Raw genomic sequence first — 24,230 nt, forward strand, 5'->3', positions numbered from 1 at the left:
CTTGTAGGTGCTTTGCCCGGGTTCTTGTGGGTACTTGTGGGTTCTTGTGGGTACTTGTGGGTACTTGTAGGTACTTGTGGCTTCTTGTGGGTTCTTGAGGGTGCTTGTAGGTACTTGTGGGTTCTTGTGTGTTCTTGTGTGTTCTTGAGGGTGCTTGTGGGTTCTTGTGGGTTCTTGTGGGTACTTGTGGGTGCTTGTAGGTACTTGTGGGTGCTTGTAGGTACTTGTGGGTGCTTGTAGGTACTTGTGGGTGCTTTTAGGTACTTGTGGGTACTTGTAGGTACTTGTGGGTACTTGTGGGTGCTTGTAAGTGCTTGTGGGTGCTTTTAGGTGCTTGTGGGTACTTTTAGGTGCTTGTGGGTACTTGTGGGTTCTTGTGGGTTCTTGTGGGTGCTTGTGGGTACTTGTGGGTGCTTGTAGGTACTTGTGGGTGCTTGTAGGTACTTGTGGGTGCTTGTAGGTACTTGTGGGTGCTTGAAGGTACTTGTGGGTGCTTGAAGGTACTTGTGGGTGCTTGAAGGTACTTGTGGGTACTTGTGGGTGCTTGTAGGTACTTGTGGGTACTTGAAGGTACCTGTGGGTACTTGTAGGTGCTTGTGGATACTTGTAGGTGCTTGTGGGTGCTTGTAGGTACTTGTGGGTACTTGTGGGTGCTTGTGGGTACTTGTGGGTACATGTAGGTACTTGTGGGTTCTTGTGGGTTCTTGTGGGTTCTTGTGGGTTCTTGTGGGTTCTTGTGGGTTCTTGTGGGTTCTTGTGTGTTCTTGTGGGTACTTGTGGGTGCTTGTAGGTACTTGTGGGTGCTTGTAGGTACTTGTGGGTGCTTGTAGGTACTTGTGGGTGCTTGTAGGTACTTGTGGGTGCTTGTAGGTACTTGTGGGTGCTTGTAGGTGCTTGTGGGTGCTTGTAGGTACTTGTGGGTTCTTGTGGGTACATGTGGGTTCTTGTGGGTACTTGTGGGTACTTGTGGGTGCTTGTAGGTACTTGTGGGTGCTTGTAGGTGGTTGTGGGTGCTTGTAGGTGGTTGTGGGTGCTTGTAGGTACTTGTGGGTGCTTGTAGGTACTTGTGGGTGCTTGTAGGTGCTTATGGGTACTTGCAGGTACTTGTGGGTGCTTGTAGGTGCTTATGGGTACTTGCAGGTACTTGTGGGTGCTTGCAGGTACTTGTGGGTGCTTGCAGGTACTTGTGGGTGCTTGCAGGTACTTGTGGGTGCTTGTAGGTACTTGTGGGTACTTGTAGGTACTTGTGGGTACTTGTGGGTGCTTGTAGGTGCTTTAGGGTACTTTTAGGTACTTGTGGGTACTTTTAGGTACTTGTGGGTACTTTTAGGTACTTGTGGGTACTTGTAGGTACTTGTGGGTTCTTGTGGGTGCTTGTAGGTACTTGTGTGTTCTTGTGGGTACTTGTGGGTACTTGTGGGTGCTTGTAGGTACTTGTAGGTACTTGTGGGTGCTTGTGGGTACTTGTGGGTGCTTTAGGTGCTTGTGGATACTTGTAGGTGCTTGTGGATACTTGTAGGTGCTTGTGGGTACTTGTAGGTGCTTGTGGGTACTTGTGGGTGCTTGTTGGTACTTGTGGGTGCTTGTGGGTACTTGTGGGTGCTTGTGGGTACTTGTGGGTGCTTGTGGGTTCTTGTGGGTACTTGTGAGTGCTTGTGGGTGCTTGTGGGTGCTTGTAGGTACTTGTGGGTACTTGTAGGTACTTGTGGGTACTTTTAGGTACTTGTGGGTACTTGTGGGTTCTTGTGGGTGCTTGTAGGTACTTGTGTGTTCTTGTGGGTACTTGTGGGTGCTTGTAGGTACTTGTGGGTGCTTGTGGGTACTTGTGGGTGCTTGTAGGTGCTTGTGGATACTTGTAGGTGCTTGTGGATACCTGCAGGTGCTTGTGGATACTTGTAGGTGCTTGTGGGTACTTGTGGGTGCTTGTGGGTACTTGTGGGTGCTTGTTGGTACTTGTGGGTGCTTGTGGGTACTTGTGGGTGCTTGTAGGTACTTGTGGGTGCTTGTGGGTACTTGTGGGTGCTTGTGGGTACTTGTGGGTGCTTGTAGAAACTTGTGGGTGCTTGTAGGTACTTGTGGGTACTTGTAGGTACTTTTGGGTACTTGTAGGTACTTGTGGGTATTTATAGGTACTTGTGGGTACTTGTAGGTACTTGTTGGTACTTGCCCCGGGTACTTGTGGGTACTTGCCCCGGGTACTTGTGGGTGCTTGAAGGTACTTGTGGGCCCTTGCCCCGGGTACTTGTGGGTTCTTGTGGGTGCTTGTAGGTACTTGTGTGTTCTTGTGGGTACTTGTGGGTGCTTGTAGGTACTTGTGTGTTCTTGTGGGTACTTGTGGGTGCTTGTAGGTACTTGTGGGTGCTTGTGGGTACTTGTGGGTGCTTGTGGGTACTTGTGGGTGCTTGTAGGTGCTTGTGGGTACTTGTGGGTGCTTGTGGGTACTTGTGGGTGCTTGTGGGTACTTGTGGGTGCTTGTAGGTACTTGTGGGTGCTTGTGGGTACTTGTGGGTACTTTTGGGTGCTTGTAGGTACTTGTGGGTGCTTGTAGGTACTTGTGGGTGCTTGTAGGTACTTGTGGGTGCTTGTAGGTACTTGTGGGTGCTTGTAGGTACTTGTGGGTACTTGAAGGTACTTGTGGGTACTTGCCCTTGGTACTTGTGGGTGCCTGAAGGTACTTGTGGGCCCTTGCCCCGGGTACTTGTGGGCCCTTGCCCCGGGTACTTGTCGGTACTTGCCACGGATGCCTCTGGGTGCTTGCCCCGGGTGCTTGCATGTACTTGCCCCGGGTGCTCCTGGGTGCTTACCCCGGGTGCTTTTAGGTACTTGTGGGTTCTTGTGGGTACTTGTGGGTGCTTGTAGGTGCTTGTGGATACTTGTAGGTGCTTTTGGGTGCTTGTAGGTACTTATGGGTGCTTGTAGGTACTTGTGGGTACTTGAAGGTACTTGTGGGTACTTGTAGGTACTTGTGGGTACTTGTGGGTACTTGTAGGTACTTGTGGGTACTTGTGTGTGCTTGTAGGTGCTTGTGGGTACTTTTAGGTGCTTGTGGGTACTTTTAGGTACTTGTGGGTACTTTTAGGTACTTGTGGGTACTTTTAGGTACTTGTGGGTACTTTTAGGTACTTGTGGGTACTTGTAGGTACTTGTGGGTACTTGTAGGTACTTGTGGGTACTTGAAGGTACCTGTGGGTACTTGTAGGTACTTGTGGGTACTTGTAGGTACTTGTGGGTACTTGTAGGTACTTGTAGGTACTTGTTGGTACTTGCCCCGGGTACTTGTGGGTACTTGCCCCGGGTACTTGTGGGTGCTTGAAGGTACTTGTGGGCCCTTGCCCCGGGTACTTTTGGGCCCTTGCCCCGGGTACTTGTCGGTACTTGCCACGGATGCCTCTGGGTACTTGCCACGGATGCCTCTGGGTGCTTGCCCCGGGTGCTTGCAGGTACTTGCCCCGGGTGCTCCTGGGTGCTTGCCCCGGGTGCTTGCAGGTACTTGCCCCGGGTGCTCCTGGGTGCTTGCCCCGGGTGCTTGTAGGTACTTGTGGGTGCTTGTAGGTACTTGTGGGTACTTGCCACGAATGCCTCTGGGTGCTTGCAGGTACTTGCCCCGGGTGCTCCTGGGTGCTTACCCCGGGTGCTTGCAGGTACTTGCCCCGGGTGCTCCTGGGTGCTTACCCCGTCTGCTTGCAGGTACCTGTCCCGGGTGCTTACCCCGGGTGCTTTTAGGTACTTGCCCCGGGTGCTCCTGGGTGCTTACCCCGGGTGCTTGCAGGTACCTGTCCCGGGTGCTTACCCCGGGTGCTTTTAGGTACTTGCCCCGGGTGCTCCTGGGTGCTTACCCCGGGTGCTTGCAGGTACCTGTCCCGGGTGCTTACCCCGGGTGCTTTTAGGTACTTGCCCCGGGTGCTTGTAGGTACTTGCCCCGGGTGCTTGTAGGTACTTGCCCCGGGTGCTTGTAGTTACTTTGCCTCCTCCATAGGATTATTATTACACTAAATTTTGGAAGCTCGTAACTCTGGTTATATTAGAGATACGGGGATATCCTTTGATTATGTAATAGTCCTATTTGTCAATTCCCTTTTTCGTTAACATTTGCTCCATAGGATACTCCATATACGGGAAAAACCTGGAAAACTCAGGGACGTATATGGGGAAAAGCTTGGAAATTTCAGGGAAATTTGTTTTCCAAAAGTTTTATGAAGCTTGTTATGGAACATATGTTATAAACTCATGGTTTTAGTTATATAAAGTTTTATAAAAGAAGGGATATCTTGTTTACTAGGGAGAAGGTATAAGATGCCTAAGTATTCGTGCGCCATAGTCCCAGTCCCACTTTCAAAATACAAGGGGGACGTAAAAGGAGGCCGGGCTATTTCGCCTCTCCTCAGTCGGAAAATACGTAGTTTTCGTCATTCGCGTCGCGTTTACGTGAGTTTTCTGGTCCGTGACCAAATTAGCATTTTTTAAACTGGACATTAGGCCAGCGACTTTCCTAACTTGGAATAAATAACTGGTCCGTGACCATTGACCAGAGCACGTCGTCTGCTAAACTAAAGAAATGGATAATTAAAATATTAGAATTATAATGTGTGGAGTCTGATTACCCTTGAACTTGCTTAGTAGTCTCGTGGACCACTGACCCCCCCCCCCTCCGATTTAATTTTTGATCTGGACCAGGCAATTTTTAAACAGGCCATTTGCCATGTGTCACCGCCTTATTTCCCACGCTGGCGCGAGTTGCTTTGCGTTGTCGAGTGCGTGATGGAGTTGGCTATGCCTGGAGTCCCAACCTTGAAGGAGAGAGGAATGGAGTAGTAACCCCCATACCTATAGCGTTGCCTGTGTACCCCCACCTACGGCAACAAAGTCCTCTCAGCGCTCTCAGCGGTTAGGTAGGGTCGTACTGGACGAAATTGTAAAGGGCGCTCCCTCTATCTTCAAAATAGAAGCTAGTTCTCATACAAATAAAATGGCGCTCCGTGGCAGCACTTAGCAATCGCCTACCGAAGGGTAGGGGCGTGCGCGAGGTCGCCCATCATCATTTCCAATCCATCTCAACTCACTTATCCCTGTCCCAACCCCCGCGAAGTTCCAACCACTAGCATAGCCCACTCGATCACGCTCTCTTTTCCCCGGCTACATATTTTGAAGATGGAACTTTTTAGGCGTATTAACAATCTTGGATCATCTCTGTGAACTTTTAGGGTAGCCCTGACTATATTTTGTTTAAGGTTTTAAGCTTAATATTAAACAGACGTTAGTTTATGCTGCAAAAAAGTTTGAAATTGACAATCTCGGATCGTCTTTATGAAGTTTTAAGGATATCCGAATTTCATATTGGGCTTATGACAATTTTGAGCTAAATGTTAAACGGACATAAATCAGCATTTTTAAAAATTTTGTAAAATTGTCAATTTGGTCCTATTTCTGGAATTTTTAGGGGGGCGCCTCGCGTTTCAATAAATGATTGGTAAAAATTGTATTATGTTAATTACAATAAGAATACAAACTTTTATTGATTTACGTTTTTTTTGAAGTATCATTATAAATAAATGTCTGATTGAGCTAAAGTTATGGTCCCCTTCATATATGTTTCTGCTTAGTGCAGATTTTGAAAATGTAAAACAGTTTCTTAACATTCTTAATTAAAATGAAGACTGAAGGAGCAGATATTAATCAAAAATGTCTTGATTAGAATCAAGACCTAAAAAGTATCGATAAGACTGAGGTTATCACTTGTCTGAAGGATCAGATATTAATTTTTCTTTTTAATTGAAACATAAATGCATGCTTAAGAAAAAACAACGTTCCATTACCGTTTTCCGTTGAAATAAATTATTTTACTGGTAATCAATTTCAAAAATTTACTTATCTCGGCTTTTCGACCACAATTCCATTCCCCGAAAACATTTTATCATTACATTAATTACTTTTGGGAGATAACGTGTCAAAAAAACCTATAAAACAATGAAAAGCTGTAATAGCGGTCTGTTTAGCCATGACAACAACCTTTTAAAAGTTACAAGGACTATATAACCCTTTCGAGACTAACAGTACCTGAGAAAACTATAGCTTAACCTCCTACTAGTACGACCAGGGAGAATTGATGTAAACTGTAGTTGAAATTTCATCATGTGCGACCTGCGGCCCAGAAACTCTCCCATAGTCCCAGTGTGTGTAGAACATAATTTTTTCGCTGTTATCTGCCAAAATAGATCTTTCTAGGTAGTGCCGCCTCCTCACTTGAATTTTTCATGATATATTAAGGTTTGAACGAACAAAATTCTAGATTACTATTTTCACTACCATGTCCCTCTGCTACCTTGAAGCAAACTTTCCTCTCTTTTTGCTGCTCATTACCGGTGCCATTCTCTTGACTTTCTGTTCGTTATAACTACTATGATGAGTTTATTTATTTCAAACCAAAATATAAAAAAATTGATTCTTTTTCCTTTTGTGCTACTTAGAATTTACAAATGTATATAACGTTGTGCCGTGCCATATCAAATAGTCTCTAACAATTGTTAGAAACTAGAGAGAGAAATTGGGCAGTAACACTGATCATGCCCTGAACTATGAGAAAGAACAATACGACGGTTCACTAAAGTACACTCGATATTACATCATTTTGCAGAACCGCGATTAAAAAAAGTAAAAATGTTACTGTCCCTATTGAATTTGGCGCCATTGGTTTTAGAATAATTAAAATGTTCCACTGCGAAGAGTGCCGGTCACGAATGAGGATGTAACGTCTTTTGGAACCTTTTAAAACGCAAAACCATACACGTACTCTCCCAAAAGTAATTAATGTAATGATAAAATGTTTTCGGGGAATGGAATTGTGGTCGAAAAGCCGAGATAAGTAAATTTTTGAAATTGATTACCAGTAAAATAATTTATTTCAACGGAAAACGGTAATGGAACGTTGTTTTTTCTTAAGCATGCATTTATGTTTCAATTAAAAAGAAAAATTAATATCTGATCCTTCAGACAAGTGATAACCTCAGTCTTATCGATACTTTTTAGGTCTTGATTCTAATCAAGACATTTTTGATTAATCACATATGCTTAGTCTCCGTTATTTATATATAATTCTGAGCAATATTCAATCGAATCTACCTACGGAATGGCACACCGTCGACAGCCTTGAAGATGTTCTAGCTAAAAAAGACCTAGCACCACTTATGTAAGAAGAACATATACTGAATTTTTAAAAGTACTAGATTTGTCTTTCTTGGAAAACTACTTGACTTGACAACCGATATTCGATTCATTTCGAAAAAATTAGCAGCTTAATATAGTAGAACGTACCAATTTAGGTCTATTGTTAGTTTCAAGTATATTTTTCTAAGATAATAATTTTCTAAGAAAGTAAGAATAAAGATGTTTTAATCCTAATAACCACGGCTTGTAATGTTTTCCAAATAGAAAATACATTGCGTTTCCTTCGTATCAGAGTTGCGAACTTTTGAAAATTACCTCTAAAATTCCCTTAAAAATATTTCCATTTACAAAAAACTCCCATTAGTACGAAGAGATTCACCTACTTATCACTCTGCCCGATGAAATGCACAAGAACAGTATGAATTTCAATGTATTACTATGTTCATACTTATAAATCTATCTTACTAAGAGCTAGTTCGAGAACGACAAGCGAGAATTGACTGCACCCGGTTTTGCAGTCCATCTCCCTATTTTGCATGTATTAAGGCTTTGACAGAACCTCTCCAGGCGTCGCTTTATGAGAATCTATGACGTTTCACCTACGTCACTTCGTGACAAGCTCTCGTTAACCAGTGACTCATGATATATCTTGATACCTTGCTCTATTTTTTCGAGCCAATTTCAAAATAATTTACCTCAATAAAAATGTTCACATCAATGTGTATTTATCAGCCCTTTAACACATGAAACAGTGAAACCTGGACAATCTTGTTTCTCTTTTTCTTGAATTTCTAATTCTACCATAATTGTTATGACTATTTTTTGCAACATTATTGTTATTATTACAATTGAAGATCACAACATTGCTGATATAATTAAAATTCAAGATCACAACATTACTGTTATTATTACAATTCAAGATTACAACATTACTGTTATAATTACAATTCAAGATCACAACATTGCTATTATTATTACATTTCAAGATCACAACATTCCTGTTATTATTACAATACAAGATCACAACATTCCTGTTATTATTACAATACAAGATCACAACATTACGGTTATAAGGATGTTATAATTACAATGTAAGACCACAACATTACGGTTATAAGGATGTTATAATTACAATGTAAGACCACAACATTCCTGTTATTATTACAATTCAAAATCACAACATTACGGTTATAAGGCTGTTCATAAGTTTATAAGATTTGTTCCATAAGTGTGTTACTGGTTAATGAGAGCTTGTCATGAAGTGACGTAGGCGAAACGTCATAGATTTTCGTAAAGCGACGCCTAGTGAGGCGCTGTCAAAGGCTAAGGACAGACTAAATAGGAAGATGGACTGCAAAACCGAGTGTAGTCAATTCTCGCGTCGTTCTCACACTAGCTCTCAGTAAGTCTCTAGCATTACGAAGTATAGGAAATGTCATACTTATGGAACATATCTTATAAACTTATGGGCTGTTATAATTACAATGTAAGACCACAACATTCCTGTTATTATTACAATTCAAGACCACAACATTACGGTTAAAAGGCTGTTATAATTACAATTTAAGATCACAACTTTGCTGTTATTATTATACAATTCAAGATAACAACATCACTGTTATTATTACAATTCAAGATAACAACATCACTGTTATTATTACAATTCAAGATAACAACATCACTGTTATTATTACAATTCAAGATAACAACATCACTGTTATAATTACAATTCAAGATCACAACATTGCTATTATTATTACATTTCAAGATCACAACATTCCTGTTATTATTACAATACAAGATCACAACATTACGGTTATAAGGCTGTTATAATTACAATGTAAGACCACAACATTCCTGTTATAATTACAATTCAAGATCACAACATTACGGTTATAAGGCTGTTATAATTACAATGTAAGACCACAACATTCCTGTTATTATTACAATTCAAGATCACAACATTGCGGTTATAAGGCTGTTATAATTACAATGTAAGACCACAACATTCCTGTTATTATTACAATTCAAGATCACAACATTACGGTTATAAGGCTGTTCATAAGTTTATAAGATATGTTCCATAAGTGTGTTACTGGTTAATGAGAGCTTGTCATGAAGTGACGTAGGCGAAACGTCATAGATTCTCGTAAAGCGACGCCTAGTGAGGCGCTGTCAAAGGCTAAGGACAGACTAAATAGGAAGATGGACTGCAAAACCGAGTGTAGTCAATTCTCGCGTCGTTCTCGAACTAGCTCTCAGTAAGTCTCTAGCATTACGAAGTATAGGAAATGTCATACTTATGGAACATATCTTATAAACTTATGGGCTGTTATAATTACAATGTAAGACCACAACATTCCTGTTATTATTACAAGATAACAACATCCTATGAAAAACATTAACATGTACAAAAATGGGCCAAGCCTCGCACGTGCTCTCTCCGCCGTAAAACGTCCTGAGATCCCATGTAGAGCCAAGTCTGCCTTTTGTTCTCATTCAATCCCCAATTGAACAATTATGTTATAAATTAAGTCCTTTTCCTAATTAATAACCAATATTCTTTGACTCTATCATTATTATACATCTTTGTTCGTATCAAAAATATCGTGACTTGGCAATCGCAAGTAAGTAATATTAAAAGGAAGTCGAGGGGATATTCACTAAATCGTTGCCGATTTTAAAATAATCGAAGGGATATTCACTAAATCGTTTATGGTCGAGGGGATATGTGCAAGTTTATAAGGCGAGTTATGCATAACCTTATGTACACGTTAATAAGGTAATTACCTGCACTTGCCAAGTCACGATATTTTTGATACGAACAAAGATGTATAATAATGATAGAGTCAAAGAATATTGGTTATTAATTAGGAAAAGGACTTAATTTATAACATAATTGTTCAATTGGGGATTGAATGAGAACAAAAGGCAGACTTGGCTCTACATGGGATCTCAGAACGTTTTACGGCGGAGAGAGCACGTGCGAGGCTTGGCCCATTTTTGTACATGTTAATGTTTTTCATAGGATCTCACTTCTTTTTGGTAGTTATATTAAAACAAGACCCTCTCGTGGTACTTCGTTTGCCAATATAATCGCTAACTTTTGTCCATATTTACGCTGAATTACCCCTTTGACCGCAGAGAATATGCAATAACGATTGTACTCGATATCCTATTGTAAGTATGTAGCATCAGTTACGACACATTTCTTTTAAACTACTACTCCTATTAGCTTTAATATATATTTAACTTTCGGTTAACTTTGGACCATTACGTCCTTTCATCAAGAACACACACTATCTCTGTTGAAGAGGCGGCAGCGCCATCTAGTTTTAAAATAATGAACTAAAGAACAATTTTATAAAAATTTCGGGATGTTTTAATTTTTCTGTGATTTATAAAATAAATGAAAACTAAATCCCGAATTTTAAGTTTCTATCTCCCCTAGAAGTACCTTAGAATTTTGATTATCGGTGAGTGAGTGAGTGAGTGAGTGAGTGACAAAATAAGGTAAATTTCACCTGCGATATTTCGAAAAGTATATAGGGTAGGAACTTGAAATTTGGAAACTATAGCTAGGATTGACAGTCCTCGCGGCAAGCAAAATTTCAGACTTTTACCTGTACCCATCACGAAGTTACAGTGCGCTTAAAAGTGCCACGAGTTGCTTCGAGAAAAGGATGTCAGTGCTCGACTTGGCTGGGAGCACTGCCGTGCTCCCAGATCACTGTTATTATTACAATTCAAGATCACAACATTAACATTTATTTATTTAAAGGCAGATTCAAGATCACAACATTAACATTTATTTATTTAAAGGCAGGTTTAAGATCTCCACAATTATTTTATACTAGGGCAAAAATTCCTATTTTTAATTGGTGGTATTCACAAATACGGTTTCCAGAATTATAATAAAATTTCCTTGCTACCTTATACCTAATGGCAGAATCATCAAACGACATAGTAGGTGTACAATGTAGTAAAAAGTATGGTTACGATATTTACGGTGTACATTATGAAGTTTTATTAGTTTATCTAGCGGGTTTTAGAAAAAAGACTTTGTTAGTTAGCATCTAGTTCTTAAAGTCAACTTCCCTAGAAAACTAGTTTCGCTATAGTTGATACTGTAGATTAGGGTTGTAAATCCGGAAAAATAAAACGCGGAAAATTTTCCGGAAACTTTCCGCGGAAAATTTCCCGACTTACAAGCCTACTGTAGATAAATAGGTATTTCTCGTAAAGTAAATAATGTCAAATCAGAAATAGGTTTTATTAAAAAGTAAATTAATTTCAATTTTAATTTACTTCTCATCAGAAGATATTTAAGAATGCCTGTAACGGATTTATTTTCTATCCGAGTCTCTATTTGTGCGTGTGGGGATTTTTGACCCAGATGGTTTGTTTCATGTCACTAACGCCACGTTTGGACAAGATCCCTATCACGCTCAAAATGTACGAGACAATTAGAACTGCGAAAGCCGGAGCCAGACTCTTCAAGTCGGAAGTCAATTTCTTGATGGTTCCGTGTTTTTTGCTGTCATTCACAACGCAAATTTTCTCGAACCGCAGGTCTTCGGTACGGCGATCATGACCGGTTTCCAGATAAGCTTGCAGTCTGTCAATAATTATTTACAGGTCATTTCTTTATAATCAATTAAAATGCGTCTTACTAAACCATAAGAGTCTTCTTTTGATACCTTTGAACGAAAATTTCTCTGCCTTCCAAGGAGGCGTTATTCGGAATGAGATAGGAGTAGGGTCTGACCATAAAACTTTCTCCTGGGTTCACTCCGTCAAGGTGGTCGTAGTGGTTGCAGTGACGCCGCATTGTGTAAAACCAGGTTACGAAAGCGGTATTTTTCCTCGCTTTGAAGCTTACACCATTGTTCAGCCTTATATATTTCTGTTTCTTAGTTGCATTCGGTGACAGGTTGTTGTCGAAAAAAGTCTTGTAGTGTTTCTAAAAATTTATAAAACTTATTAAAGCGAAAAATGGTGACCGAGAGTAAAATTTTTGTGTACTGTTCATCTCATTAAAGGGTATGGGAATTTACAATTTCATATCATATTTTAGCACGAAAGTGGTATTATATTACACTTTCAAGTCTCTACTTTCAAAATATAAAGTTTTTAATATAATTGAACCAAAAACTAAAACTCAGTTTCGATATATAAATCATTTTGTCTTGTCAGCTTGTTCGGTTGGTTTATGACATCACTATGACGTTGAGGAAAAAAGCGCGGGAAACCTATACGCACGAGCGCGAGCTATACGCGTCTCGAGCTCTGTCCATGCTTTGATAGCGGAGAGAGTGGCACCATCTCGTGTGTGTGACATCAAAAACAAGAAAACGTTGTAGCCTTTCTTAAAAAGTGGATTTTAAATAATTTTATATGAAGCATTTTCAAATGCATATTGCCAAAAAACTAGAAATCGGAGAAATAAAAGCTTGATATTTTTGAATTCACAGTAATTAATTCTATCTTTTGCTATATAAATCAGAGGTTTTTCAAACGAAGCTTCTCATACCCTTTAATAACATTAAAGAGAGCGTGAGGAATGGGGAATGATTAAAAGATAATAAATAATTATGTATCAAGAACATTTTTGACCAGGATGGTTGATTTTTTTATTTTTTCAAAAAAATCTATTTTTTTTATTTAAATAGGATTTTTTTTATTTTTATTGATGTATTTGATTTTTATTAAACAACTAGTTAGTAAATTACCAACATGAAAACTATTGAGTCAAAATTAACAAAAAGAATAATAATCATGTCATTTAAGCAGCTATTGGATTTTTTCTACAAAGTTATTCTTATTGTGACTATTCAAATACTTGTACAAAAAGACTAGCTTGACCAATATTTCATTTCCCAGCCTATTTCGAATCTTACTCCAGTTAAAATTGACCACGAGTGGCAAGACAAACTGGAGTTCTGGAAAAAACTTAAACTTAAATATGCCAAAACCATGATTGTTTTTAATTTTAGGTCTTTTCTAGTTAAGTTTCTTAAACTATTTCGTGGAATCTTAGAAAATGTTTTTTTTATTAAATAAAAATAAATACTTGATTTTAATCAAATGATTTTTTTTTTAAATCGCCTGATTTAATTCAAACAACACTGTTTTTGACTCACCCTACACCCTTTATTTCTATCAAAATAATTTAATGACATACTTTGAAGTAGCGGAAAATGAAAGATTCTTGTTTGACGAGGACGTTCAAGTTCTGCTCCTTCATTAAATCGTCTAGAGTGTAGATTTGTGGAGATGATTGGTAAACATGGTACGATAACACATTAGCTTTGATTATAGACACGAGAAACATGACTGCGATGCCAAGAAAACCCAGGTGTTTTAGTGTGAAATCACCTTTGTGTTGTGAAGAATATGTTAGAGTCATATAATTTTATTCTTCAAAAGAATTAGAAGTAAAATGCAATTTCTTGCCTATTTTCTTTTTTCCAAGTGTTGTTTTCAACTGTGGAAGTTTTACAAGTTTCAAATTGATAAGTAATGTGCCGACAAACAGTATAAACCAAGCCTAGATGTTAAATTCGGCTTTAATTTAATGAAACATTGTATTTATTACAAATACACACTCCGCAAGTGACAATTCGAAAAATTCTATTGACGTTAATGTATTCCGGTCGAACGTGTTTGACCAGAAACGAATAGTAAGTAAAGTCAATGGGCGGTCCAAGTTGATAATCTTTATTATATTCGGAGATCATTGGAAATTTGTACCAAAAATCAACCATTTGGTATCTTAGGTCTGCATTCTAAATATAGTAAACGCGGAAGATTAATAAATATTCAAAAACATAGTTTATTGTAAATATTTCTCAAACTATAAACATATAATCTCTACTTACAAACACTTAAAAAGAACCTTACTATAATATTAGAATTTTACTTACACGATTTTTAGCTTCGGGAATTAATTGAAGTTTATTTCTAAAATTAGTCGAAATTAATATCAGGCATCTTATTTAATTAGTGCTTGTATTTACGTTTTGAAATTGGTTAGAAATTCCGTAACAACGGCAGTGTGTTTTGAAATAGATTTAAAATTGAACTCGCCCGTATTTGACATGATGTATTTCTGAAAACATTAAAGCCATTTTAAACTTGGATTGCAAAAGTCATTTTAGAAATTGTAACTAATAGGATCAAAGTTTTCAGAGAATATTTTTCTCAACTTACGTAATCCAGGGCCATTCTCAGAGTTACGTTTGAAAATAACATATTTCTATTATAAATGTTAAAATTCCGTTCCATGGTAAAACTTTATAAGAATTGATTTTAAAATAAGTGCTGCTACTTCATGGAGAATAGTTTATTTAAAACTAGAAATTTAAAATTATTTTCGGGAGCTTTCGAACCGTGGTTCTTCCTCAGCCGTACAAACTTAAAAAAAAAAAAACTATTCTCCATGAAGTAGCAGCACTTATTTTAAAATCAATTCTTATATTTCTATTGGTTAGACTTATCCTTACAGATAAAATTAAAATTTTATTGTTGTGAAACTTCAAGGACCTAACAAGTATTTGGCAATAATTCGTACTTTATTTTTTAATTATTTCTAAATCGGTAATTTACAGGTTACCCTTCGTAAATGTCGTGTAATTAACCTGATTTTACTGTAAATTATGGTTAAAATATAGACTACCGTTATTTTGTCGATTTTTTAAAAAATATTTTTGCGACCCGAAAGTTGTTCGATGTTTTAAGACAAAATATTTAGCTTGTATGTACGCGAATTTTAGAAGCAAAATGGTCAAAGTTTTGTGGAAAACGAGTTCGATCCGCGTGACTCGAAGTCAAATATTTTGCACAATATGACACTTATTTACTTCGTTTTAAACCTCGCTGTGTTTACCAAACGAAATTGCGCCAACATTTCAAAGTACTATTTTCCATATTTTCGGATCGAAAGTAGTTATATAAAATATTATTTAGGCACCTAGAATTTGAATACACTTTTTGTTACCCCTATAAATCTTTCAACCTTAAAATAATAGTTAAAAAAGATTACCTCCATCCAATTTAAATTTTCCATCATTTACACGGATCCAGCCTGCTAATGTCACAAATCAGTAATTCGCTAGCACCAGAAGTAAATAGATTATAAACAAGAAGTTAATATCTCCCCGGCATGGGCGCGTTATGAAAGTTGAGATTCCCGCTCCTTTTCCGCGGCAGCGCACAAATGGCGTAGCACCTAGCGAACCACTTGACATGTACCTAACGTATCAAGTGTCGCGCCGCTCAGACAAAGTAGTGCGGGTTGTTGAAGGTTTAATCGACGCGCATGCGTTCTAAAGGTAATTTCAATCAGCTGTCTGCTGTGAGACTGTAACAGTATAGCCTAGGCCTAGTACAAAATCTGTGAAGACTACATGTGATTGCCTATGAATGTGATAAAATAGTAAAATGAAAAATGGATAAGTAATATGATTATGACGAATTCGTGAAACAAAAAGATGAACGTAAAACAATACTACAATGTTGGGAGAGCCAAGGACGTTTGAAAACTTTTGTTTGCAACATGATGGAAGAGTATGCGGTATTATTCGTAGGTTTCAGATAAAAATTGCACTGGGTCGATACCGAAGACGAAACTAAAATCGTTTTTTACGCGGCATTATGAAACTAATTACAGTTTTAGACTTTAGTATTTTAATATAATTTACCATAATTCAGCAATTACCCGCAAGACTACGGCGCAATTTTCCATCACGTAAGCGCGGCTACCAATGATATTGCCCTAAATTTACTCCCATGATGCTCAGTAATTTGTACTGCTTTCCAATATCTCTTGTCGCTTCTATGACGTCATGCGAACATCCTATTGGTTACAAACAAGCCACGTGATACTCGATACTCATTTTACATAGCATGCAGGCGGGAAGGTATGATTGACTTAAAGCTATTAACTTTTTGATATCTATTTACTTTTGCTAGCACGCACCATGCAGCCATCAATCAAACTGATAGGTAAACCCCATGATAAAGTAACTTTGCTACCCTCGTTTTCAATCTCTCGAACTAAAGACGAAGTTAAAAATCTATAGACGTTGAAAGTTCAGTTTTATCTTGAGATTTCGATTAATTAATGGATTATTTGGTTAAAAAATAATAAAATGTCGATTTTAAGATTTTTTTTGTTCATTACTGCAGCAACTGTATTCCTTCCTTTTACCTTTGGAAAGCCTTCTATAAAGAATGCTTTGGCGTATTGAAATGCAGTGTTCAATCGCCTAAGCATTAAAATAGTCTTTATCAAAAACACATGAAACCACGTGAATATAGATAGCATTATAAAAAGAATGCATTCATATTTACAAGTCATTAATAGTGAACACGCTTTTTCGCTGTATATTTTCTGAGTTATACAGGGTGTTTCTGAAAAGTCCATCACAAATTAAGGGGCGTGTTTATGGGACCAAACTGAGCGGAAAGTACCAAAGAACATGGGGTGTACAACATTTTGTTACGGAGATATGGCCTTCCAAACATTCGCTCCTAAAACAAGGAAATATCCAAAAATGAGGAGTAACACTTAAGACCGACTAACCAGCTTGTTTAAAATTACTAGACAATTTCAATAGCCTTTAATCGAACAATTGATTTCTACCTTTACTAATCAGAAGCGTATAAATGAGTAGAAGTATGCCTACGGTGGTAATGTAAAATTAATCCCAAGTGACATGATGTTTCAAGATCTTCCCAGCACCAAGTAAAATGGTTCTGATTGAAGGGACTTTTATTAGCACAGCGTAAACAACGATATTTTCAGGAATTAGTCCAAATGTCCACGGGCGGCATTACAAAAACGAGGCAGTCTTTCGAATGATACTTGGACATGTTGGAAGATCCCTGGCTTGTTCCTGTTATCTCAAACCGTAAAAAGCTACGCAAATCTTCATCATCACGGACAACACTCTTGTACGTTAGGTATGACCTTGAGAAAACCTAAAAGGACATCTCGAATGTATTTGAAAAACCCATCTCCAATTAAGGGGCGTGTTGTTTGTTTCCAACAGAGTAAACTCGCCCAGAGAACAATTACAATGCAGAGCCACGTTTCGGCGTTAATGGCCCACAAAGGTGGTCCCAAACAAAAGAACAAACTTTAATTTGTTTCGTTCAGTAAGTATTTCATGTGTCATAGATAAAACGCCATGATTAATGCACAAAGAAAATGTTATTGACAAGTTTTCGGACCGCGATGCTGAAATGTGGTGGTGCACCATCGTGCATGAACCACATTCTGTTTATTAAACCTAAGGGTACGTCTTCGAGTAGTTCTGGTAAATCGTCCCGTAAGAACTACAAGTAAGCCACACCGTTTAACCTGGGCTCTAGGAAATATGGCCCAATTAAATTGTCACCCACAATACTACACCACACGTTTAATTTTACATTACCACCGTAGGCATACTTCTACTCATTTATACGCTTCTGATTAGTAAAGGTAGAAATCAATTGTTCGATTAAAGGCTATTGAAATTGTCTAGTAATTTTAAACAAGCTGGTTAGTCGGTCTTAAGTGTTACTCCTCATTTTTGGATATTTCCTTGTTTTAGGGGCGAATGTTTGGAAGGCCATATCTCCGTAACAAAATGTTGTACACCCCATGTTCTTTGGTACTTTCCGCTCAGTTTGGTCCCATAAACACGCCCCTTAATTTGTGATGGACTTTTCAGAAACACCCTGTATTACAACAAATGTTAAGAAAATTGACTTTTGTGTTTGAACACGCAGCTATTAACTGTAATATTTTTCATGGCTCTTTGTTGAGTCACGTTTATCTAAACGAGTTTTGGTCAAAAAGAGCTTGTTGTTAAAGTCGTACACCGATCTAAATTTTCAAATTTTTGCAAAAATGGTAATGACTATTGTCTCTGCCTAACTAAGAAAGTTTCGAACAATTACAAGTTTGCTAATGTTTATTAGGAAATACATTGTTATTAACGAATTTCAATTAGAAGTTATGTTTCTTCTACTTAATTTTATAAAATTATCTTAACAAATATTTTCTGAGCATCTTCCAAAATGATTAAAACCAACAATTATGATCACATCAATGCGTTTTTATTAGCTGTTTAACTTAATTTATCAAAAATAATTGACAATGAGCGATTCGACAAAGTGCATTTTTATTTTTTGTCAAACAATTTTCCTTGACTCCTTAAAATATTGCCAGTATTGTAATTACAATTAATTTTTACAACATTACTTTTATTGTTAGCATTTAATTCCACAACATTAACATAGATTAACGTAATTACTTAACATCACAATAAAACATAAATTATTTTATACTTACTACATGAAAGCGGCAAATTGTGTCCAACTGTCCAAATATATGTTCTAGGCCTAGCTGATACCCGCAACCTCATACGCGTGAAATTAACGTTATTTTTTATCTAATTATAACAAAGCAAAAAATAAATAAATAAATGAAAAAGAACATGAATCCAAAACAGAAAGCAAAACGAATAGAATGGCAGTCAAAGAAACAACTAATTGAAATAATGAAACGTTGAAACTATCCTGTGGAAACGTACAGAATAAATAAACTGAAATATAAATTAATAATTTCTCTTATCTTAAGTAAGACAAAGAACAACATCAGGACAGCAAAGCGAAACGATTAGAACTGTAATCAAAGAAACACAGATATTATCAGACGGAAACGTACTAGACAAGATGGGAAACCAAAATAAACCTCTCCGAGCCGAGACGAATTTACTTTCTAAACACAGGTCCACCAGCCAATGAGAAAAACCGGAAATACATAGTTCAAATTGGCGAAATATTGCCAAGGTCTTTAGCAAAGGCTTAAGCGTTTAACAATTTCCTTTGTATCCTCAATAATTCTAATGAGGACCTAAAATGTATCACTGAAGGGTGTATTTAACTTTCGGCTCACTCTGAACCGTTAACACCTCCTATAAGAGGAGGCGAAACAAGGTCGTTTCTAGTTTAAATCTAGGGTATCTTATTTCACAGACCCAATCGTTTCAACATTTGAGGATAGATGAAGAATTAACATCCATATTACCTAATGAATATAAAAAAATGCGTTTACACTATATATAAATGTAGTAAAGCTGAATTAAAAAATAAACACCAAATTTGAAATGTTAATATCAAAAGATGTTCTTGGAATATTAAGATGAAACAGAGCTTTATAGCTACACAACTACTTAAAGAATCGTAATGCCGAAAAATATTTAAAATTTTTCCATTTAATATTCTGCAAAAAGGAAATATTATCGTTTTGTAAGAGATCTTATCATCCTACTCGCTTTATATTAACTTTGATATGCATGTAGTGTTTCGATTCGGATGCAATCTTCATTACTCGTTCTATATAAACTCTCACTTGTGTCATTACATAGAAATAAGTTTATCTTAAATAATTAATTAAATATAAATGATATTAATTATTTTAATCGCCAGTAAATAACTTTAAAAATAGTTAAATCGTTTAAAATAAAGTTGTTCCTATTATCTTTCGAAACTTTGCTAATATTGACGTTTAAAGTGAAGGGTACCCCTCTTGAACGCTATCTTCAAATTTTGGGGTATATATACGATTCGTTTCCATTATAATAATAGATAAAAACGCATTCGCGTGAACCGGTGGTGGAAGCCCTGCCATTGGGAGGCTAGACGTTTCTCGTAACCCTAGCCGATCGCCGCGTATATCTTGAAACTAAACGATAACAAAGGACAAGAAGCCAGAATGTACTGACTGGCGTCCATGTGAAATGGACAAAAACCTGAACAAAGTGGTGCATAGAAGCTGGTGTCAATGTGGAATTGACGAGGAACAGAAGATGGTGGTGCATAGAAGCTGGTGTCAAGGTGAAAATGACGAAGAACAGAAGATGGTGGTGCTTGGAAGCCAGCAAGTACGGACTAGTATCCATGTGGAGTGGACGAAAACCAAACTGGTGGTGTGGGAGCTCAAGTAGAAGAGCTAGCGGAGACAAACTCAATTTCCCAAAGTTCCGTGAACTGTCAATGTAGTCCGGAAATTCGGAACACGTGAGTTCAGACAGACACACAGACATACACGGCCGGTGTAATACCTCTCCGGGACTACGTCACTCGGAGAGGTAAAAATTAGCAGATTTAAAAGTTTCCTATATGTTAATATTAAAACAAGTTGTTAAAACTACGATATTACCTCTCTTCGTCGCACGTTAAAACATTTATTATTATTATTTTTTTTTTATTTCAACGCGATTACGCAGTTCGCAGTGTTTGGTTTTTCTCTCACGAAATTCTCAGTCTTAGCAGTGAGCACGATTCGTGCTCACTGGTCTTAGCGTGGGAGCCAGCCAGAAAGAAAGGAAAAATTTACCTCAATAAAAATGTTCACATCAATGTGTATTTATCAGCCTTTTAACACATGTAACAAACACATTACAGTGAAATTGGGACAATCTTGTTTCTCTTTTTGTTGAATTTCTAATTATACCATAATTGTTATGACTATTTTTTGCAACGTTATTGTTATTATTACAATTGAAGATCACAACATTGCTGATATAATTAAAATTCAATATCACAACATTACTGTTATTATTACAATTCAAGATTACAACATTACTGTTATAATTACAATTCAAGATCACAACATTGCTATTATTATTACATTTCAAGATCACGAAATTCCTGTTATTATTACAATACAAGATCACAACATTACGGTTATAAGACTGTTATAATTACAATGTAAGATTACAACATTCCTGTTATTATTACAATTCAAGATCACAACATTGCGGTTATAAGGCTGTTATAATTACAATGTAAGACCACAACATTCCTGTTATTATTACAATTCAAGATCACAACATTACGTTTATAAGGCTGTTATAATTACAATGTAAGACCACAACATTCCTGTTATTATTACAATTCAAGATCACAACATTACGGTTAAAAGGCTGTTATAATTACAATTTAAGATCACAACTTTGCTGTTATTATTATACAATTCAAGATAACAACATCACTGTTATTATTACAATTCAAGATAACAACATCACTGTTATTATTACAATTCAAGATAACAACATCACTGTTATTATTACAATTCAAGATCACAACATTAACATTTATTTATTTAAAGGCAGATTCAAGATCACAACATTAACATTTATTTATTTAAAGGCAGATTTAAGATCTCCACAATTATTTTATACTAGGGCAAAAATTCCTATTTTTAATTGGTGGTATTCAAAAATACGGTTTCCAGAATTATAATAAAATTTCCTTGCTACCTTATACCTAATGGCAGAATCATCATACGACATAGTAGGTGTACAATGAAGTAAAAAGTATGGTTACGATATTTACGGTGTACATTATGAAGTTTTAGTAGTTTATCTGGCGGGTTTTAGAAAAAAGACTTTGCTAGTTAGCATCTAGTTCTTAGTCAACTTCCATAGAAAACTAGTTTCGGTATAGTTGATACTGTAGATAAATAGGTATTTCTCGTAAAGTAAATAATGTCAAATCAGAAATACGTTTTATTAAAAAGTAAATTAATTTCAGTTTTAATTTACTTCTCATCAGAGGATATTTAAGAATGCCTGTAACGGATTTACTTTCTATCTGAGTCTCTATTTGTGCGTGTGGGGATTTTTGACCCAGATGGTTCGTTTCATGTCACTAACGCCACGTTTGGACAAGAGCCCTATCACGCTCAAAATGTACGAGACAATTAGAACTGCGAAAGCCGGAGCCAGACTCTTCAAGTCGGAAGTCAATTTCTTGATGGTTCCGTGTTTTTTGCTGTCATTCACAACACAAATTTTCTCGAACCGCAGGTCTTCGGTACGGCGATCATGACCGGTTTCCAGATAAGCTTGCAGTCTGTCAATAATTATTTACAGATCATTTCTTTATAATCAATTAAAATGTGTCTTACTAAACCATAAGAGTCTTCTTTTGATGCCTTTGAACGAACATTTCTCTGCCTTCCATGGAGGCGTGATTCGGAATGAGATAGGAGTAGGGTCTGACCATAAAACTTTCTCCTGGGTTCACTCCGTCAAGGCGGTCGTAGTGGTTGCAGTGACGCCGCATTGTGTAAAACCAGGTTACGAAAGCGGTATTTTTCCTCGCTTTGAAGCTTACACCATTGTTCAGCCTTATATATTTCTGTTTCTAAGTTGCATTCGGTGACCGGTTGTTGTCGAAAAAAGTCTTGTAGTGTTTCTAAAAATTTATAAAACTTATTAAAGCGAAAAATGTTGACCGAGAGTTAAAATTTTTGTGTATTGTTCATCTCATTAAAGGGTATGGGAATTTACAATTTCATATCATATTTTAGCACTAAAGTGGTATTATATTACACTTTTAAGTCTCTACTTTCAAAATATAAAGTTTTTAATATAATTGAACCAAAGTTCCTATTTTTAAAATCCATTGGAAAATCACGAAAACTCAGTTTCGATATATAAATCATTTTGTCTTGTCAGCTTGTTCGGTTGGTTTATGACATCACTATGACGTTGAGGAAAAAAGCGCGGGAAACAGGCTAGGAAATAAGACAGGTTTACAGGTCAAAAACCAGTTTATTAATAGCTTGGACCACTTTTTTATTCAAAACGTGAGGGTCACTGGTCCCAATGACTAGTTTATTAATTCCTACTTTTATTAAAAATTGATATGGGGACCTCTTTAATTATTTTCATTTGAACATAAATTTCGACTCCATGAGTCCAGTTGTGTATACAACCCTAAGCCGAGAGAGATTTTTATAGAAGAGAGAACGACCACAAGTCCTGTGACCAGTAGAAAAATAAATTGGGGAAGGGTCACTGGTCCCGGGACCAGTTTCATATTTAAGACATCAGGGGGTCACTGGTCCGGAGGACTAGTTCAGAAATACACCTTATTTCCAAGCCTGGCGGGAAACCTATACGCGCGAGCGCGAGCGCGAGCTATACGCGTCTCGAGCTCTGTCCATGCTTTGATAGCGGAGAGAGTGGCACCATCTCGCGTGTGTGACATCAAAAACAAGACAACATTGTAGCCTTTCTTAAAAAGTGGATTTTAAATAATTTCATATGAAGCATTTTCAAATGCATATTGCCAAATAACTAGAAATCGGAGAAATAAAAGCTAGATATTTTTGAATTCACAGTAAATAATTCTATCTTTTGCTATATAAATCAGAGGTTTTTCAAACGAAGCTTCTCATACCCTTTAATAACATTAAAACCTCTTATTAGCAAGAGAGCGTGAGGAATGGGGAATGATTAAAAGATAATAAATAATTATGTATCAAGAACATTTTTGACCAGGATTGTTGATTTTTTTTATTTTTTCAAAAAAATCTATTTTTTTTATTTAAATAGGATTTTTTTTATTTTTATTGATGTATTTGATTTTTATTAAACTACTAGTTAGTAAATTACCAACATGAAAACTATTGAGTCAAAATTAACAAAAAGAAAAATAATCATGTCATTTAAGCAGCTATTGGATTTTTTCTACAAAGTTATTCTTATTATTACTATTCAAATGCTTGTACAAAAAGACTAGCTTGACCACTATTTCATTTCCCAGCCTATTTCGAATCTTACTCCAGTTAAAATTGACCACGAGTGGCAAGACAAACTGGAGTTCTGGAAAAAACTTAAACTGAAATATGCCAAAACCATGATTGTTTTTAATTTTAGGTCTTTTCTAGTTAAGTTTCTTAAACTATTTCGTGGAAGCTTAGAAAATGTTTTTTTATTAAATAAAAATAAATACTTGATTTTAATCAAATGATTTTTTTAAAAAAATCGCCTGATTTAATTCAAACAACACTGTTTTTGACTCACCCTACACCCTTTATTTCTATCAAAATAATTTAATGACATACTTTGAAGTAGCGGAAAATGAAAGATTCTTGTTTGACGAGGACGTTCAAGTTCTGCTCCTTCATTAAATCGTCTAGAGTGTAGATTTGTGGATATGTTAGAGTCAAATAATTTTATTCTTCAAAAGAATTAGAAGTAAAATGCAATTTCTTGCCTATT

The 24,230-nt window shown here is 36.9% G+C and overlaps 1 protein-coding gene across 1 annotated transcript; it reads right to left on the bottom strand.

The window, feature by feature from the left end:
* Positions 1-10,906: 10,906 nt before the first annotated feature.
* Positions 10,907-14,597, bottom strand: LOC149689129 (uncharacterized). Its single transcript, XM_089869569.1, has 8 exons — positions 14,374-14,597; positions 14,181-14,272; positions 14,088-14,124; positions 13,770-13,949; positions 13,618-13,711; positions 13,346-13,539; positions 11,862-12,124; positions 10,907-11,779 (listed from the first exon to the last, which is right to left on the bottom strand). Exons 1-8 carry the CDS (start codon positions 14,446-14,448, stop codon positions 11,527-11,529), a joined length of 1,188 nt encoding a protein of 395 aa, XP_089725695.1. The 5' UTR covers positions 14,449-14,597; the 3' UTR covers positions 10,907-11,526.
* Between the last annotated feature and the right edge of the window lie 9,633 nt (positions 14,598-24,230).

Source organism: Phalangium opilio, unplaced genomic scaffold (genome assembly GCF_054372755.1).
Source record: "Phalangium opilio isolate 3A_F unplaced genomic scaffold, DU_Popi_V2 ptg000031l_1, whole genome shotgun sequence".
NCBI classification, from domain to species: domain Eukaryota; kingdom Metazoa; phylum Arthropoda; class Arachnida; order Opiliones; family Phalangiidae; genus Phalangium; species Phalangium opilio.

What these genes read in the sequence shown, in the direction of transcription:
- LOC149689129 (XM_089869569.1), bottom strand. Translation starts at nt 14,448, where the DNA reads ATGGAACGGAATTTTAACATTTATAATAGAAATATGTTATTTTCAAAC. An exon ending in TTCGAATTGTCACTTGCGGA is followed by an intron (nt 13,712 to 13,769) that starts GTGTGTATTTGT and finishes TTTAACATCTAG; the next exon opens with GCTTGGTTTATACTGTTTGT. An exon ending in ACTTGGAAAAAAGAAAATAG is followed by an intron (nt 13,540 to 13,617) that starts GCAAGAAATTGC and finishes CACAACACAAAG; the next exon opens with GTGATTTCACACTAAAACAC.